The sequence below is a fragment of the Triturus cristatus genome, chromosome 4_1, assembly GCF_964204655.1.
Source record: "Triturus cristatus chromosome 4_1, aTriCri1.1, whole genome shotgun sequence".
Classification (NCBI taxonomy): Eukaryota; Metazoa; Chordata; class Amphibia; order Caudata; family Salamandridae; genus Triturus; species Triturus cristatus.
In genome coordinates, this window is record NC_140585.1 from 29,232,873 (window position 1) to 29,252,992 (window position 20,120).

Genomic DNA, 20,120 nt, shown 5'->3' on the forward strand with positions numbered 1-20,120 from the left:
ACCACATGACCAGTCCCAAGATGGAGAGCAAAGTTCAGACTCACTATTGCTGCCCTCACCCTCTGCAAAAACCTAGCTCTTTCCCTGTGTGCTTTCTCTCCCAGTCTATGGGACTCACAAAAGGTGTCCCCAAGTTACGTCTATACATAGAAGTACATCCAAGCCATTGATACTACAGGCAGTAAAGAGGTCACGAGGTCATTTTAATGCCACGCTAGACGATATACTGACCAGAACGAGTCATACCACGAAGATGGCGGGTGCTACCAGAGTAGACACAGTTATGTCAGATTCATTGTTACCCTCAGATGACGACTTTGCAGGCATACTGACCAATCAGATTAGCAGAACGTGTGTGTGATTTTAGTGATGTAATGCAATGGATTCAAGTTATCCAGATTATTAATGTGTAAAATTGCTTTTTCTTTCCGCGTTGGACATGCTGGCGTGATGCTTCCAGAGCTAAATTACAGAAGCATATACAATCCTTTCTGTTCATGCAGACTTTAAAAAAAACTCAACCTTATCTGATTAAAACCATAACTAAACAATGCTAGTAGATCAAACGTGCATGAGATGAAAAAACAAGAAGGGCCTAGGTAGACCCAAATAGTAAAGGGACAGGACAATCAGAGGTAAATCAAGAAGTCACCTTGTGAATATGCATCGTGCACCCAGCTGGCGCCAACGTTGGGAGCGCCGTCGTTTAATACCACATCTGCCTTCCAAGTCTGGAGAGCCTTTCGCAACGCCTGGAAAGACAGGGACATGTGAGGCACCCACAAGGATCACAGCCGCTACTTTAACATGACAAAAAGATTCGGACCCTAGTCTCAAACATGAGGGGGAAGTTCTCCAACAGAAAGGACAGTGCATCTGTTACAGTAACTGGAGACTGCAGGCTATTTTGCAAATGGTTTAAAGTGTTTTACACTCAAGAGAAAACTGTTCATTTTTAACAAAAAGTTATGCTAAGCAAATCTGATATGCAATTTGCACCTAAGTGAGTATGTTTTAATGTTCTAGGTGAATAGGGAGCCTAAAATACCTCATCTCAGGCCTTTTTCGAGATCAAGCCCTCTGTAGTTCAGTCCTTAACAGGAGCCCCCTCAGGAACCCATCTGAAGTACAAACAGCTTCTCTCAAAGAACACTAAGACAGAAGGTACTAGGGAAGTGAGACATTAACACTAGCACTTTTCAGAGACAATGAGAAAGAAATGCACCCCAAGGTTCACAAATTGGGACACAGGTGAATGAGGGATTAACTGGGGATCACTTTGCCCAAAGAAACCTACGGGCTGAAGGTTATCAAGCCTTCCATAATCCTGGAGCCAAGGCAAACACAAGTGAGAAGCAAATGTGCCATTTCCTCTCTGCTGCGGAGTGAAATTTGCGTTGGAGGTGGGGGTTATAGAGTTTGAGGAGGGACGCACCCACAACATTGGATGGGCAGTCCTGCTAAGTGATGCAATGACGCATGACAACTTCAGCCACTCCATAATTTTGAGCAAGGAGCACTTTGCATTCAGAGACTTGTAATTCCACTTTTTTCGTTTTTACTCTGAACTTATAGCGCTAAGTTCTGTAGCGAGACATGACCTGCAGATGGTGTCGCATGACATGGGACCACTGCTTAAAAATTAGAATCCCTGCTGCCCGTGAGCAACATGCGCTCCCCTCCACTGCCAGGGCACTACCAATACCTGTCGGCATTTCTCAGTTGTGATGTCTTCCTGCAGCGTCACCACATTGGGGATGGACTTGATAGTGACCAAGTCAACTCCTGCAAGAGGGGAAAAACAAGAGTGGTTAGAAACCAGTCAGCTCTCCAGTCTACTGACTGCACAATCCCCTGCAGCGTCCACTCTGCCTGGTATTTGTTCTGCCCGGCCCTGCCCGGCTCTCCCTGGGTACCACTTTCAATGCCTCTGTTGGCTCCCCTCTGTAGAGGATGCTGTAGACTTTACTGCTGTCCTGCCCCCCTGTACATTCCCCCATCCCTGACTCATTAGCTGGTTGCAGACATTTCCTTCAGTCTTCTTTTAGAGTAAAGTTACTAGTATTTGTTCCATGATGCACAATCCCTGTGCATCTCCTACAGCCCACCAGCTGGCTCAGGGCTTCTCTCCAAGAATGATCCAGCTGGATTGGGCTGCCCTGTCCTGACCGACCCAACAAATACTGAACTGTATAGGGGTACACGTCAGCCCCTAAACCGAGGAGGATACTGCAGGGGACCCCCACACTGTGCGCCTCCTTCCACACACTTTCATTTATCAGCCTTTCCCCCCTAAGGATGCTACTGGGGGCGCTGTGCACGGCATCAACGGTACTCTCTGGCCTATAATTTGGCCTGAGGATGGAACAAGCAGGCACCGCAGAGGAGTACTTCTTAAAGAAGGCCTGTTTTACCATAAACCACTGCACGCAAGAGCTTGGCTAATAGAATTATCCAACGGTCAAATTGCTATAAAAAGACTATCTGAACAAGGCACACATCCTTAACAAGTGGCTCAAGGGGGGTCAGTGTAGTGCAGGGGTTTGAAACCAGTGGCTCGTGAGCTCCTGTAGCTTTCCAGCTACCTACGAGTAGGTCCCCCGTGTGCAACCCAGATTATTAAATTAGAAAATCTTTTGCTTGGTTGAATTATTAAACAAATAAAAAAATGAAATTATACATCATTAATAACATTAGTAGCTCTCAATGCGCTTCATTGAACATTAGTAGCTCTCAATGCGTTTCATTGAACATTAGTAGCTCTCAATGCGCTTCATTGAACATTAGTAGTTCTCAGTACAGAAAAGGTTGGAGACCCCTGGTGTAGAGTTCATGGGGTCACAGGAAGCAGCTACTATCAACTGCAGATCCCTCCACAAAGTTTAGAGATCACCCTCTCCCTCGATCTTTAATATCTCCATGGACCCCTCACCCACTATCGAGGCTTAAATATCCTGTTTCTTCTTTCCTGCACACAGGGTGCCTTTCTTTCGCTTTATGTGGTTCTTACAGGAGCTGCTCCATAAGACCTATCCAACTCAAAGTATGGTCAATGCTCCCATGTACTCCTGAAAGATTGCCTCTCTCTGGACTTTGGGGTCTTCATTGTACAAGACTCTTTTGAAACTGCGCTTGTTCTGTTAACTCACCAATAATCAGGCTGGACATTGGCATGAATTTAGAAGCCACTTGCAGCCTAAAAAAACAGAAAGAAACTCATTACAGTTCTAATAGGAATGGATTGGTTATTTTTTATTCAAACGTAGAAGTTTGTCTCAAACGGTATGCAGAAACTGGTCGTCAAAGCTGGCAGGAGTACTCACCAGCCCCCGGGAGCTGCGCACAGGTCCACCAGTGCACGGGCCTTCTGAAGGAATTGGAACTTCCGGTTCAGCTGTATCAGCTTAAAGGAGGAGCGAGAGCGGTACCCTGGAGAAGGAAGGAGACAAGACTGAGACCAAGAGCAAAGCAACAGACTACGAAAGAGATAATGGAGGTACAAGAGGGCGGGACAACAGAAAATGAAACAAAGGATGAGAGTTGTCAAGACCAAGACAAAAGACAGAAAGAAACAGACAGTACTACTCAGAAACAAAAAGGGAAATGGAGGAAAGTCACTAAAAGTCAGAAAAGAGTCTCAGAGAGAATGGGAGAGAAGGGGGTTGGAAGAGTGAGAAAGAAGCAAAGAAAGAATGTAAAGAAAAAGAAGAAAAGCAGAGTAAGAAAACAATTTGAGAAAATCAAGAAGTGAGACGGGGAGAATGATTAAGAATGAAAACTACAGAACATTTAGAACAAAAGAGAAAGGAAGTGAGAGACACGCATAGACCTATAGAAAAGTCAAAGAGATGCAAAACAATACTGCATGAGCCAGAGGAACGAAGGACAGAGAGCAAGAGGCACAGAGGAGAAGGGAATGAGGCTCAAAGAGGAGTGCCAGAAAAAGGTCAGTGACGTGAGACTCAAAGGGAGCGAGACTCAAGAATCCAGATAACAGGAAGATACAAGAGGCCACAAGAGATGAACAAACCACACTCAACCCATTGCACATTGGCCTTAAAAGAAATCAAACACCAGAGAGTTTGGATAGCTTTACCCACCAGTCTCCTTGGCCAAATGATAGAACTTGTCCTTCCGGCTCTTGCCAATCTTGCCCTTCTTGCCCATGGCTGCAGGTCAGTACTGCTGCCTGCGTGATTGGAGGAGCAGGTTATGGGAAGAGTAGGCTATGGGAAGAGTTCTCCTTCACTACTGTCTGTCCACCCTCTGTCTGCACAGAGCGCTCTCCTTAGTTACCTTTGAAGAGGAAATAGAGACATTAGCTGGAGGCCCAGAGACGAGATCTGAAATCCGTCCCATACAGCTCGCTAGCCCCAATAAGTTAGAGATCCCAAATGCACAAAAGCATTGCCCATTGGTTACACTCGCTGACATAAAAGGATATTTTTGGACCTCAGGGTTGCACATCAACACTCGTGCACGATATAAAAATATATTTTTTGACCTCAGGGCTGAGCATTTACACTCATGCACAATATAAAAGGATATATTTGGACCTCAGGACTGGGCATTTACACTCAAGTATAAGTACGAATGTCACAATTCCAGGGAAAAATAATTGAACACGCGGAGGCATTTTTGTAGAACACAAACCAGTTTTCAGCTCCAGATGTAGTGTTTCACTCTACAAAAACAATGTTTGAGTACACTTATTTTTGAGACGTTTTATTCAGCAGTGACAAACTCGCATCTTCAAATGTACTATCGCATAAGGGAAAGTTGGTACTTTCGTGTACTGGACCATCGTGGAACTATGTCGATAAGTGCTGGGCTAGGCATTACTGATTGTTGGAACTTGATAGAGACCATCAGCTGGCGCAGTCAGACACCTATTGGACCCGATGATCTCCTCAATCAACATCACAGTCAACAAGCCAGCAACCATGACCTGGACAGACCACGCCCATGTCAGTTTCAGCATACACATTCTGCACCATCACAGACCTCCCACCACCAGAACCACCTGTTGCAGCTGGAAAAGCATCGCAGAAAGTGGTAGGATTCTGCCCGCTCCATACACTTGCCCGAACATACCAGTAACTAGACATAAGCCATCAACAACCCTCAACAGCTGCATCACCGCATGCACAGACGCCCTGGCTCCCATCAAGCGCAACACAGAGGAACTCAGATGGACATAACGCCACTGCAAGCAACTGAAGCGCAAATGGAGAAGTGGTCAAGACATCAAAGGTAAAGGCATCTTCAAATCAGTCCTAAGACGCTACCGCCAGCACAGCTCTTGCAGATCGCATAAACAAATCCACTAGCAGTAGCGAGGAACTGTTTTCTATCAAAGATTTCACGCCGGCTCCTGCCATCACCGGCAACATCATACCCTCACAAGCTCTGTGCAACAATCTCTTCTGTAACAAAATCACCTCCGTGTAAAGCCATTTCGACCCTCGCCGAGACCCCGTTGCAACTAAACTTCCCATCATGGCTGAAGAACGAACACCCATCTTGTGGCTCGCCATCACCACTGTCAAAATCGCTGCTACAATGAAGCCCACCCACTCCACCCCATCTGCCCTCTGCCCCCACCACACTTTCACCAAAGGCCCCACTACAGAAGAAGAAAGACAACTGTTTCAAGCTCAACATCAACAAGACAGAATTCGTGATCTTCGGCAGGAACACCTTACCCACCAAGGATCCACACCCAGCACCCATGCCAGGAACCTTGGAATAATCAGACAGCATACTGGACATGAACGCTCAAGTCAACGCCATCACTGCATCCTGCTTCTGCTCCCTGAAGATGCTGAGGAAGATCTTCAAATGGCTCCCACGCAAGACCAAAAAAATTGTTACTCATGCAGAAGTAACCAGTAAGTTGGACTAGGGGAACATCCTCTACGCTGGGATTACCAAGCAACTCAAACCATTCAGACCTTGGCAGCCAGACTGATCCTCAACCTCCCATGCAGAACTCGCATCACACCACAATACACCTAAAGGAGCACCACTGGCTTCCGATACAGTACGCGCTCAATTCAGACTCCTCACACACATTCAAGGCACTACACAACTTAGGCCCCACCTGCCTGAAAAGTTTCATTGCCTTCCAGCAACTACCCAGACACCTACGCTCGACTCCTAACGTACATCCGATGCATACACAGAACCAGACCAGGAGGACGGGTGTTCTCTTGCATCGCTCTTGAAATCTGGAACTGCCTCCCACTTTACATCAGTGTCTCTGTGTCTCCTCCTCCTCTTCTTTAATTCCGCAAGAAGCTGAAGACCTGGTTTTTCAATTAACCTGCCATAGGCAGGGCGAGTAACACACACCTACTGACTGCCAGGATACAGTCGTGAGTAATAATGTACTTTACAAATACACATAACGTAACAAATCCTAAAGTGACCGACACTACAATTGCACCTTCTTAATTTGCGATTAACTTGCTGCATTTTTCAGTTATAACATTATTAACAAGTGCTCATTTTCCCAGTAATAGCAGATATGGTTCATCTTTAAAAGAGCTTTCTGTAGTATCTAGATCCTCTTTGAATACATGTTCCTCAACTGAGGATCAAGTTAATCAGCAGGTCAACAAAATAAAATCTAAATCTCCTTTCCACCCTTGTCCTCCTAAAATTTTTCAGTTGCTAGTACGCCAGACCATCTCTAGCCTCACTGCTACTTCCGATAAATCCCTTACAGCTGCAACTGTCCCCAGCACCTGGGGGAAAAGCTACAAGTATCCCATTGCTAAAGAAATCTTTAAGTGATACTTGCTAGCCATTCAACTTTTCACCCATCTCATTGCTTCCATTACCAGTCAAAATCGTAGCGAAGGCAGTAAATGCCTAGTTATCCACCTATCTGGCAAACAAGAATGTCCTGGACAACTCTCCGGCCTGCCTCTGACCAGCGCATGGCTTTGAAACGACCTTGCTGCCCGGGACTGATGAAATCAGAAGAATTCTAGATCAACAAGGTAACTTGCTGGTCCAAAAACTGGTTAGCCTTCTCTGTGCATTTGACGTGGTTTCTCACTCGGTGCTCCTTTCAGGACTTGCGGAGTTCAGCACAGTAAAGCTAGCCATAAACAGTATCAATGCTCTCCAAGTGACTGAAGCCAGAGAGTTGCCCACCTTTGCAGTCTCAATATTTTTCCATTCAATGAGTGGGTGAAGGTTCATTATTTAGCCCCCTCTTTACCGACCTATATTTCTTTTATTCTATGGTGAACACTCTCAAAAAATCATAATGAACAAGCTTACATCAGTAATAACCCATAAATACAATGTCTACACATAGTTATTTCTTTTTTTCATCTTCGTTTTTATTTATTTAATAGACAAAGATTTTTTTGTATCAAAAGTGATTATAAATATTTCATTTGTCTATTATTTTTTGTTATGATTCAACAGTATGATAGAGACAAATATGTGCAATTAAACAAAAATATAAAATATATCAATAAACATTAATACAAATCACAATACTGTGACACATAGTTTTGCCCCTCGGTAGGCAAATTAAATCTCTACATTCACATCTTGCATACTAATCTTGCATACTAACAGTCATACCACAAACAAATCAATATAGAGAAAAAAACCAATAAAAGTACACAACTGGAAGAGTCAGTTATTATGGATTGTTCTAAACTTCTCTCAGAGTTTCGCTGTAGAGGTTAAAGCAACAGACTTAGTTTCTTCTTCTTATTTGATCTAAGTGAGTCCAGATACAGTTTGTTGTCCAGTTGTGGGGAAGCTGGTCTACGTACGTTTCGGTGAGAGATAAATTAAAATCACCTTCATCAGGACCACTGAAGAACAAAATATCCTGTGCACAAACGAGGGGACTGTATCCTGCTACAGATACACCAGATCGTATTTTCAAACCGTTAGGCTCCTATCAGTTTCCTCAAAGATAGTGCTGAAGTAGAATTGGATCTTCTGTTAGTAATATCTAAAACAAGTATAGATTATCAGAGTCAAAAGGCGTTGACTAGCCTTACTGGGGTATCTCCAAGGTGAGGTACTTCGAAATGGAGGTATATCTTCGTAAATAGTGTGGAGAGAAGAAAGAATTTTGTTGTCCTACTCTCCAGGAGACTTGAGGTGGCAGTAATGTATATCGCAGTTAAGTCGAGAGTCTTTAAATTTTAGGTGATTCTTGAATTTTCAAAAGCAGCGCGATCTTATCCCTTGGTCGTCCGGCTCGAAGCTTCGAGCCGGACGACCGAGGGGCAAAACTATGTGTCACAGTATTGTGATTTGTATTAATGTTTATTGATATGTTTTATATTTTTGTTTAATTGCACATATTTGTCTCTATCATACTGTTGAATCATAACAAAAAATAACAGACAAATGAAATATTTATAATCACTTTTGATACAAAAAAATCTTTGTCTATTAAATAAATAAAAACGAAGATGAAAAAAAGAAATAACTATGTGTAGACATTGTATTTATGGGTTATCACTGATGTAAGCTTGTTCATTATGATTTTTTGAGAGTGTTCACCATAGAATAAAAGAAATATAGGTCGGTAAAGAGGTAGCAATCCTTTATATTTGTCTTCCCCCCTCTTGGGCCTAAAAATACATTGGGGAATACCTTCTTCTTATTTGTCATTATTTAGCCCCACCCTGTATGAGATATATATATATATATATATATATATAGCCATGACGGCTGAGCAGGTACGACTCCATGGGTTCTGTATCACTTGTTACACGAATGATGCACAAGTTATCTTCATCACAAGGCATTGCTACCTCCCCAACCAACTTCTGTAGCTGTATAACTGCAAACTGGATGTGTTTAAATGGTCTTAAATGTTATGGTGAGAAAACGGAGATCCAGATCTTCGACAATCAAACCCTTTCCGGTCTCCCAACTGCTGCCACCGAATTGGACCCTGTACCAATGCAAGTCCGTACAGTTAGGACACTGGGTGCCCCATTTTACAAAACGGCCTTTATTTCACATATCAACAAAATAGCTGCCACTTGTTTGTTTGAAAATTCTTCCCTTCTTATCCATCCCATCCCGTAAGATGGGGATACAGGCTCTAGTTCCCGCTCGTCTGAATTGTGCAAACCTGCTCTACCTCTGCTTCCCTTGCTTTGGGATCAACAGTCTACAAATTGTTAAAAATGCGGCCGACAGGCTTTGGTTAAAAATTACTGCTTGTGGTTCCATAAAATAACATTTGCACCTGCTTTACTGGTTTCCTATACAGAAACATTTGACGTTAAGGCTCTCTGCATCACTCATTGTGAACTCAATCTTAGGAGCACCTCTTGTGTCAGACATACATTTTCCTGAGGTACTCTTTCTTGCTGTCTTCATTCCTCCATGCTTGCCAGCTCAGTAGGCAAAGGGCTAATCTTTCGCCTACTTAGGCACAAAGCCCAGAACCTTCTACATCTACCCAGCAGGCACATATGCGGCTATTCTCTGTTAAGGAACACAATTAAGACTTGGTTTTTGCAAAATTAGCTGTCAAAGCCTTCAGCGACTAGACGCCTTAGGGTATCTCTGTGCTGCACAAATTCCAATTCATTCATGCACTATGGCAAACTTACAAACCACAGCTGCCAACATTTGGATGAATCAATCACATTGCACCAATTTAGCAGTTTTCTCACATAGATGACATTCATGGTACTCTGAAATGTACAACCCCCAACAGACAGAGCAACAACAGCACTGATGGGTGCGCAGCAGAGCTCCAAAGCCTCACGGCTGGTAGCTCACTCCTAAACACAATGACACTCACCCTGGAACCGAACATATGCACACAACATACCTGTTAATTTGATGTCACAAGAGTACAAAATACCACGATACATACTAATGTTCAGGGACTGACTAGATGTAACGGTGCCATGAATGTAAGCAGCTGGTGAGGTGCGTCAACGCGTGCATACAGAATAGGTGTATCGAAAGACTACAAAATGCTCTAGGTGTATTGCAATTAGTTTCATGTGTCAATCCTGATAACCCTAGCATGTCACTGCAGCTCAGACACCCACAAAAGACTCACAGCTCCAACGAGACATGTTGGACAGACCATCCTCACCACGGAATTCAGTTTACACAGGAAACAACTATAGCTCTCTTATCTGCGAAATAACTTTTGGTAGAGAAGTTACAGCACCCTGGAATATTGTAAACAGATTCACTATACATGCACAGAACATGTTACACGACAAATGTCTCCGTGAAGCCTGAATGAATGTTGGGGCTCAATACCTCACAGAGATGCCATTTCCTCATACGAGAGGGCTGATGTCCCGTCAGCTACCTGGGAGCCAATGAACTAAAGCACACTGAATATAGAGCACACCGTTTGCAGATCATGCAAGACTAACATACTAGGAAGTATCACATTAGTTAACTCTCACATGATGCTTTTTGGTTCCAATAGTACAAACACATACAGGACACAAAACCACAAGAGAACCCATGAGACAAATCCTTCTCATGCCCTCAAATAACAGCTGAAGGAAGAAGGGAGAGGGCAGCCACCAACACCAACCCCGTTTCTTCTGCACTTGCCCTATGCAAGCATTACAGACCGAGTCCAGGCTTTCTCACAATTACATTAGGGTCCTTTAATGTATGTATTGCACTCGACTTGGACTGGACTAATACACAACAGGACACATTATACACAGCACTACTCACACATTCAATATGGCATAGATGTCACAGAGCAGGTACTCACCTCTGCACCACCCGCTGAGGGCTGATACCTAAACACACACAAACACACCCACCCACGACTGTCCGCTAGAATGAACATTCCCACCAAGCAATTCAGTCACACGGCCGACCAGCCTATGACTGCCAAAGCTAGTATACATGAACCACTCCCTAGGATTGACACGACAAAGCCACATGCACAGCGGAGTGCCAAGCCACACAAGGCTTTGCTGTGACCCTCCAGGAATTACCATGGGCCAGTAAAAGCGGGAATTACAAGGCAAGTATAAACCCTACAGTCTTCTCGAGTAGTGGTTTAAACATCAAATCCTCATTTCCAAGGAGATTCTAACCCTGGTTAATTTCCCACCCCGGGATGAAGACCCTGGAATCGGGATGAAGACCCTGGCACTGGGACACTAGTAACGAGGCCCACTGATGCTACAATAGTTTGAAACATTCTCACACAAATCCAGGCACACAAAGTAAACAAATGAGGTAAAATAAAAGTGAAACAATTGGTGTAAGGAAATGCCTCTTTGTATGGTCACCACCATTTTTTTGGACTGGTGTAGCTGTTTTTTTTTTTACTCAGAGTGCACTGAAGTCAGCTAACCAGTGCTTATAGCCTTACCACTAAAATGATGTTGAATTGGCTACTACCCAATTGGTTGAGCTAGCTTACCTGCAAGTCCCTAGTAAGTGGTACAATGTGCATGCACGCTAGAGGGTCCCCCCAGGGATTGCAGCACTTGTTGTGCCACCCTGGGTGGGACACGAGTAAAACGAGACTCCCTGCCCGCCATTTGCAGTTTGGAAGAGTAGTTTAACTGCTGGCCAGACTTTGCCATTTAATGCAATGGCAAAGCAAGACTCCCCCCGTATATGTGTAAGTCACCCCAATGGCAGGCCTAGCGAGTCCTAAGGCACGGTGCAGCATATCTCATCAGCAGAACATGTATTTTACATAGTCTGCTAGTAAAATTGGTAAACTGGCGTTTTTACTATGAAAAAGCTTGGTCGCCCAATTGGCGAGTGCAGAGTTACAAGCGAACCCCTCGGGTGAGCTAAATCAGGAATGGTGCGACCAAAGTGGGTCATCCAAGGTATCAAACAAATTGTTACATTAAGCCCAACTTGATTCTCAGGTTGAAATTAGTGTAACACTCTTCATTAAGCAACTTTAGCAAAGATGCCACTTTGTTTCCTTCAGTCCCCTGTCCCCATACTGACTGCACACGGAGTACTGTAGTCGAGACAACTTTCTGCCCTCCTGAGGAGGACGAGCGAACAACTCCCAGGAAAGGATACAATAGGGACCTGCTCTGGAAGGAAGAGTCACCTCCCTCCTGCAGGATGTCACACAGGTGTAGTCCCAAAAGCGAACTTGAAAGGAGAAGCTGCCTTTGAAAGGCAAATGGGTCTTGGGGGCGGGTCTTCTCCCTTGCTTAGGCAGACAGGCTGGCACTTGGGACAGGGGAGGGGATATCAGCTGTTGAATAGTTTTCCAGGGACGTGTAGACCCCGTGGTAGCCATAACTCTGGGTTGGACTCCGGAGCTCTGTATGGCGAGAGAGGGGTAATGTCACTTTTTAAGTGGGCATAATGGCCAATCCTAGGATGCCCAGCTGCCACACTTCGCAGGAAGTGGTCATCAGGTGGGAGGGCACAGAGGGCCGTATTTTACGTGTGGCGCATTTGTCCTTAATTGTGCTGGGCACACCTTATAAAAGGTGCACCCGGAACAATTAAGGAAAAAGTTCAAAATTACTCCAAGCACTCAAAATCACCCGAGTATAGTAATCTGTAAGAAAGTCCAATGTCTTTTATTTTGACATCCAGGTTTCTTTATAATTGTTATCCGGTGTACATATCATTCCTGGTCATCAATACAGCTCTTTGCCAATACAGCTCCTTGCCAACACGTTTCGTCTGTTTACATACAACAAGACCTCATCAGGGCATATCAATGATCACTAACATCCTTATTAATATGAAGAATTATAATCTCATTGTGGCGCATCAGAGTATCAAACTTTCACCAGTTCAAACATGAGGAGTATTGTAGGGCTTAATCTGCCATTCCGCGAATCGGTGGGTAGAGTACTCCCACTGGTATGGTTGCTCCTTGACGCATCGCAATGAGATTATAATTCTTCATATTAATAAGGATGATAGTGATCATTGATATGCCCTGATTAAGTCTTGTATGTAAACAGATGAAACGTGTTAACAAGGAGCTGTATTGGCAAAGACCTGTATTGATGACAAGAAATGATATGTACAACGGATAACAATTACAAAGAAACATGGATGTCAAAATAAAAGACACTGGACTTTCTTACAGATTACTATACTCATTTGTGATTTTGAGTGCATGGAGTAATTTTGAAAAGTTTATTTTCCTGTTGAGGAAGATTAGGTGGCTCTATCTCCTCCTGAGCACCGACTGAACACATGGACATAAAATATGACTTGCTTTTGACTATACCAGTATAGAGTGTGCGCCGCTTGGCTAGCCATCATCATTAAAGTATAATAAAAGGAAAATGTGCCGGATTGTGATTAATGCGGTGCCTTGGGGCCAGCCACGACTCACGGTGCCCTGGGGGCAGGCCATTCATGTGAAAAATGGAGCAGCTGCTTTGAAGCCGCTCCGTGGTTTCACAGTGCAGGCAGCAACCCGTCTGCACTTTGAAGGGGGAATAGAGATCCCCTGGCAGGCGGGTGGAGTGAGTGACTGCACACGCCTGCAAGGGGATGTCTGGGGAGACCATGGGACGCCTCCCCCACCCCAACCAGAGGGCTGCCATCAGGGGGCGCACTGACAGTGCACCACCTTTTAGGTGGTGCACTGTCAGTATGCCTCCTGAGAGCTTCTTTGCCTCTGTCCCCGCATCTGTAATACGGCGCAGCGGCACAGGGATTCCTTCATTTGCATGGGCACGCACCCCATAAAAATGACAGAACGCCCTCTGAAGATATCACAGGAGATTCATGTGCGCCAGCGCTATCGGTATTACAGAAGGAGCCACACAAGCGCCTGTGGCCCCTTCTATAATACCAAAGTGCCCTGGGCACGTGCAAAGCGGGCGCAAACGCCCGTTGCGCCCCAGGGGCACTGGTTTAATATGGCTCCCAGTAGCCAATTGGCTAGCAACCGCACCATGCCCTGAGAGCAGTTTCTAAGCAGAAGTAGTGCACCACCACCATGCTGAACTCAGATTTTGAGTGGACTGGAAGAAGGACTGAAGGAGAACTGCTGTGCTGCCCTGTAGAAACAGCTAGGAAAGGCTGCACTGGCATGGATTGCACCTGCTGGCTACCAAAGGAAAGGGGCTGTGCCTGCATGAGGAAAAACCATCTCCAGAGCCCAGCCATAGCCAAGAGACTCCAAGGGTAAGTGAGCTGGCCTTCTGTTCACAGAGACACAGCTCAGAAGCCTGCAAGAGGCAAGTTGGTAGCCCATAGTCTCCAAACCGCCACCAAGCTGGCCCAGGGACCATCACCTGACGCACAAAGAGCCCGGGAGTGTTCTTGAGGTGCAGCTGGGACCCCCAGAGGATGAGTTATCGACTCAGGAAGGATTGGTATGTGATCACTACACTGGGCAACCAGTAGTTCAGCGGCGACTGGCCTTCTGCCAGCACCAAGAGGACTTTGAGGGATGTCGACACTGTGACAGGAGTGCTTTACCCCCTTGTTGATCGAGGAGTAGTCGCAACAAGACCCCCCCCCCCCCCCCCATCAACTGCATCGCATCCACAGCATCCTTGGAGCATCTTCAGAATCTTTAACCATTTTCATCTGGACCACTTTCATAGGAAAGCCCTTCTATGGATAAAAGTACCTGGGCTCACTATGGGCTGATTCACCAACTGAGGTAACTGTCTCGGAGGGCCTTGCTGGTCCCCCTGACTGGCTCACTACTGAATTTGGTCACCTAAAGTGACCAAGTGACTGCATTCCAACAAACCAAACTTTTGGTGAAAAAGTTTCTAAGTGTCAAATTTGTTGAATTTGCAAATGCTTGTTTGGGTTGCGCGAAATAATCCGATTTACTATACCTTGCGAATTCTACAGCTACAGAACCCTCCAGTGGATCTTTTATGTTGCGGTGTCTAAAAAGACATAAAAATACAATCTATTTTTATAAATTGGTGTCAGATTGCTTTGGCGTCTTGTTCACTTCTTCTTCAACTGCTTTGGGGCTGTTTAAATGCTTTGCATGTGTGCCTTTGGACGGGCCTTGCCGCTCAGAGCCACAGCTACCCTGGGTTGAGCTGAAAGTTCGACAAATGAACCCAGACAATATCCAAACCATGATTCCTGCTTTATGTACTGCTGCATGGGTGCTCACAAACCATTCCCATGGGCTGAAAAGAATGGTCTGTGGTGTGCTCGAGGGCCCTATTGATACCAGCACGTGGGGTGGGGTTTTGGTGGGCCAGGAGGGTTGGAGGGCATGTCTAATGGGGCGCAAGGGAAGCAAAAAAGGTACGTGGTGTGGTCAGCGAGTCATGGTGTTATTTTGAGGGGTTCATTCCATCTTGCCATCTAAATTAAGCCCTCAGTCTCCATAGCAGTTTTTGGGGGGAGTTTTACATAGCACAAACTCGACCCAAAGGTATCAGAGCGCTTTACATGAGCACTGTTGCGTTACAGACAGACTGATTCATTTTTGATAAGCATGGGGAAATTAAATGGTTTGCCCAGAATCACAGGATGCTCAGCGTCCCTGCAGAGACCTAAACCTGGTTCCCCAGCTTCAAGGATGGCCGCTCTAGTCAATAGGCCACATCCTCTTCCAATTCTAGAATTAGCAATACTGTATTATGCTCTATGGGAGTTTGCTATCTCTCTACCACACCTTGAGGTAAGCCTTTCCTGCTTGCTGACATTGCCGTGGGAGAGTGAAGTGTGAAAAGAAAATAACTTGCTTACTGAATTAAATGATGTAAAATTGCAAAATTTAAAACCATAAAAACTGTGAGAGTCTAGGCAATTGGTTTAATTCACTTTCCCTCTTTTACCACACAAGAGAACCTTGAGAGTTCAGGATGTGCACTGTACAAAATCTTCTATTCGGTATGATTTAATAAACTATAGTGGTGTTGTGTAACAGCAACACAGGCTCCCGAGAGGGTGCACACGACAACTGACTTGCTTCTTAGTTCACCGTTGGCGCTGTTGTTATGTTATGTTATGTTATATTTGTCTTGTATAGCGCACGGCTACTCAAAGAGTGTCCCGGCACTTTATTGCAAACCTGTACCACAACATAACGGAAAAGAAAAAGCAGAAAAATGACGAGTCCCTAAACTAACAATCAAGGCTGATATCTAAAGAGTAAAAAGCCAGGTTTTTAGGCCCTTCCTAAACGCCAACAGATTGGAGGTACTGCACAGTGTCACTGGTAAAGTATTCCAAAGCTGCGGAGCCAGCAGTCTGAAAGATCGACCTCCTATACGTGCCCTTTTTATGCGAGGGACCACGGCGAGAAACAAAGACTCCGACCTCAGGGACCTTGCAGGATGGTAAAAAGCTAGCCTTTTTTGGAGATATTTTGCTCCTGAAGCATGTAGAGCTTTATGGGCCAAGGTCAAGGCCTTAAAGACTATCCGCTTCCGGATGGGCAGCCAATGGAGTGACTGCAGGAGGCCCGAAGTTCTAGCTCGGCCGGGTAATCCAAAGATGGCCCGTGCTGCCGAATTCTGGACCACCTGCAGTCGTTGCAACAGATACTCAGGCAGGCCGAGATAAAGGATATTCGAATAATCCATTCTCGAGCAGATTATAGCCTGGACCGTTATCTTCCTGTGATCCCTCGGGAGCATAGGAAGAAACTTGCGGAGCATCCGGAGGAGGCCGAAACAGGTACCAGTAAGACCAAGAATCTGGGATCTCAGCGTCAGACCATTATCGATCTTAATCCCCAGGTTCTTGGCTAGCTGGGAAGAGCCCGCAGGGGGAAACATATTAGCAGGCCACCATTCCTGCCAATCTGGGTCCGATCTGCATCTGAAGAAGAGTACCTCCGATTTATCCGAGTTGCACTTGAGGCTGTTAAGCTGGAACCAATTAAAAACAGCCCCAAGGCAACCCCGGATACTCTCTCCGTCAAAATCTGCTCCTTTCCCGCAGGTAAAGAGGAGCTGGGTATCATCGGCATAGGAAACGATCTGGGCCCCGAAAGATTCCGCCAGTGCCGCCAGAGGGGTCATAAAGATGTTAAAGAGAGTCGGGCTCAGCACTGAGCCCTGTGGGACTCCGACACCGAGTGACGGCATCTCGGCGGAACTAGAGGAGGCCCAGACCGTTTGTCGACGGCCAGCCAAGAAAGATCGAAACCAGCTCAACACCTTGTTGTCAAGGTGAGAGGATGCATGAATGTTTATAAGTCCTTTTTATTTTTAACTATCACTTTAACAAAAGTACTTCTCGATGCACTGATGTAACCTGATGTACTAAGGTGAAACACTTCAGCAAGTTAATAAAATTAATGTTTGGGGATTTTTAAGAGTATCATATTTGTACACTTTGTTTCAACAGGTCTTTAAAAATCAATGCGTTCCTAAAGTCAAGTACTTGGGAAATCTTATCTGCTTCTTTTCTTTTTTGTCAAAACTTTATTAGTTTTCAAAAGTACATCACAGCATTGTCACGTGTAGTCTCCATCACATGGTATGTGGCAGCTATTTACAGGTTCAGTTGCTACGATTCTCGGGGTTCTCACTTTCGTAATTCTTAAACAAGTGTTTTACATTGCAGTGACTATAACCTAAGCGTACCTGCTATCCTATACCCTCTACCCCTGCCCCTCCTCCCACAAACAAACTGTGCGCAGGATAAACAGTCCGTGCATACAAGGCAAGTGTGGTGTGGGAATAAGATCTAGAGATGGTAATGTTATGGTGAGACACCAGAATTGTCAATTCTTTAAAATTTAAAGAGGTGGAGTGCCATTGTATCAGCGGCAGACCCCTAGAGAGGTACCTCACCAGTGGCCCCCAGGTATATTCAAAATTCTCAAAGTTATCGGTGAAGATATCTGCCATAAGCTCCATCGTAAGGGCCTGCCAAAATCTAGCGCACCACTGCGTTAGGGATGGGGCCTCCTTTTTCCAGGCGTAGGTATTGCCATCTTTGCCGCCCCAAGGCACAGCCATAGTATGGAGCAATCTCCCACGGTTTGATATTTAAAGGAGTCATCCCTAAGATCCAGGAGTAGAAACCCCAAAGTATCTGGTAAAAGATAGCCCAGGATGTCTTTAATCTGGGCAAGTATTTCTGCCCGGAACAGGCGGATCGTTGGGCAGTCCCACCAGATTTGGCTAAAAGCCCGTATCCCAGCCAGCAGAGAACTGAGGTAGTAGGGAATATCTTCTGTAACTTGGTGCGATAAAAGGTAACGATCATAGACAACCTTGTAATGGGCCTCCCTAATTCCCATAGAGTGGTTGAACCGAGATATGTCTTTGCAGAGCCCTCTCCACTGCGCCTCTCACAGCGGGTTGCCCATTATGTCCTCCCAAAAAGCCTTGTGTCGTGGCTATGGGGAACGGAGTGTTGCGAGTAAGAGTATAGGAAGGAGATGCACCCCTTTGAGTCAACTCCTCTTCAAGCAAATTGTTCAATGAGTTGAAGGTCTCTAGTGGCGGCTTCCTGCATCTCAGGGTGGAGGACCCAGTGTTAGAGTTGGGTGTAGTGGAAGTGTTCCGTTGCTGGTAGTTGAAAGTCTCCGACAGTTCTCAAATGTTTGGATGTCCCAGTTATGGAAAAGGTCGGAAACCGTAAGACATCCTACCTCCCTCAACGCATCAAAAGAGCCAGAGTGTAAAGCTGGGAGAATGCTAGGTTAAAGTGGATCGGAGTATAGGGGGAGGGAAAGGTCGTCCACCCCGACCGTCTGGTAACCGCATCCCAGACTCGTAAAGTAGTTCTATTCTGGGGACTGAGCTACACATTTGGCGGACGGTCTGTCTTGGGTTTCCAAAGGAGGTACCATATACATCTGCCCGACACCACTCGGTCCATATGGAGCCAGTGTTTATCGGACTCCCGAGCTGACCGTTCAGCTATTACGCTCAATTGGGCCGCTTGGTGGTAAAGCTCAAAGTCTGGCAGTGCTAGTCCACCAGCACTTTTTGGCAGACAGATTTCTGTATGGGAGGCAAGCCCACTAAACATGCCAAATAAAATGGAAAATCAAGGATTTTAACACTGGAAGAAAACACTGATCCAATTCAACTGGAAGTCCTTGGGAGAGATATAGTAGTGTAGGTAGAACATTCATTTTGATTACCTGTATACATCCGAACTATGAGATGTACATTTAATCAATCAATCAGGGGTTTATAAAGCGCACTACTCACCCGTGGGGGTCTCAAGGTGATGGTAGGTCATGCGTTTAAGTTGCAAAAGCACGAGTTCAGCCCTGTTGGTGCATGTAGCATAGATATTGCCTCTAAGGGCAGTGACCTTTCTTTATAACAGGAGAGTCGGGTGTTGCTTGTGTGCCTGCTCTGCCTGTTGAAGTTCAGTTTCCAGGGCAGTCGGATCTTTAGTTCTCCCTTTGTTTAAAATTGACATTAATTCCATGCATTTGCTCCTTAGTCCAACTTTAAAAGTGTCCCAGTTATTGGCATAATTTGTCACCTCTTCCCTCCGCCCCACCAACCCGGATGCGCTCAAGTTGTGACTCATTTTATCCCACAGCTCCCCGCAGCATGCTTGCACCACTATTCCCACACACCAAAAACTATGCAAACATATTCCACAACAGTAACTCCCAAACATAAACGGATGGAATTGAATTTCCCAAAAAAGCATGTTGATTTTCTAGAGAATTCTCTAAAGAGGCGTCTAGGTCAGTGTCCACTAAGGCAGGCTAAATTTGATCTTATAATAAAAGGAAAGACATTGTAAATTGGTACTTATCTGTCACCCTAAAGTAACATCGGTTAGGAGCACAAAGTGTCATGCAGTCCCGCTCACCTCATTGCCAAAAGGGCCACGCAGGGAGGGTAAAGAATCAGATGCCCCGGCCCCAGGAGAGCGGATATAGGGGGGTCAAGCGTTCAAATATATCCTCCCACCGCACAGCGACAATGACGTTGGGATATTAAATCCAGTATTATCAAGTCCTCATCACTTCTGTCATGGGCGGTTTCTGGACTGATCTCCACAGGTCTCCCTCCTCGCCGCTCCATCCTGGCTTCCGGTTGCCTTGCATGGTCTTCTCTGCTTGTTGCATTTCTGGGAGTTGGAGTCCCATCACCCTTGGTGCTTCAGAGAGGGTCGTGACATAATGACGACGGGGTAAAGTCCCATCAAATCATGTGGAGCAAATGGTCATATTAAAACCCTCTGGCTTGTGCATT

General features: G+C 45.4%; 1 protein-coding gene across 2 annotated transcripts in view; it reads right to left on the reverse strand.

Annotated features, from left to right (window-relative positions):
* FTSJ3 (FtsJ RNA 2'-O-methyltransferase 3) overlaps positions 1-20,120 on the reverse strand; it is a 183,874-nt gene that overhangs the window by 154,495 nt on the left and 9,259 nt on the right. For both annotated transcript variants that reach the window (XM_085651369.1, XM_085651368.1), the window contains exons 2-6: positions 4,101-4,296; positions 3,324-3,429; positions 3,150-3,196; positions 1,706-1,785; positions 653-752 (exon numbers count right to left, since the gene is read on the reverse strand). In XM_085651369.1, the coding sequence (XP_085507495.1) occupies positions 653-752; positions 1,706-1,785; positions 3,150-3,196; positions 3,324-3,429; positions 4,101-4,167 (400 nt within the window). In that variant the 5' untranslated portion in view covers positions 4,168-4,296. The remainder of the gene's footprint in view (positions 1-652; positions 753-1,705; positions 1,786-3,149; positions 3,197-3,323; positions 3,430-4,100; positions 4,297-20,120) is intronic.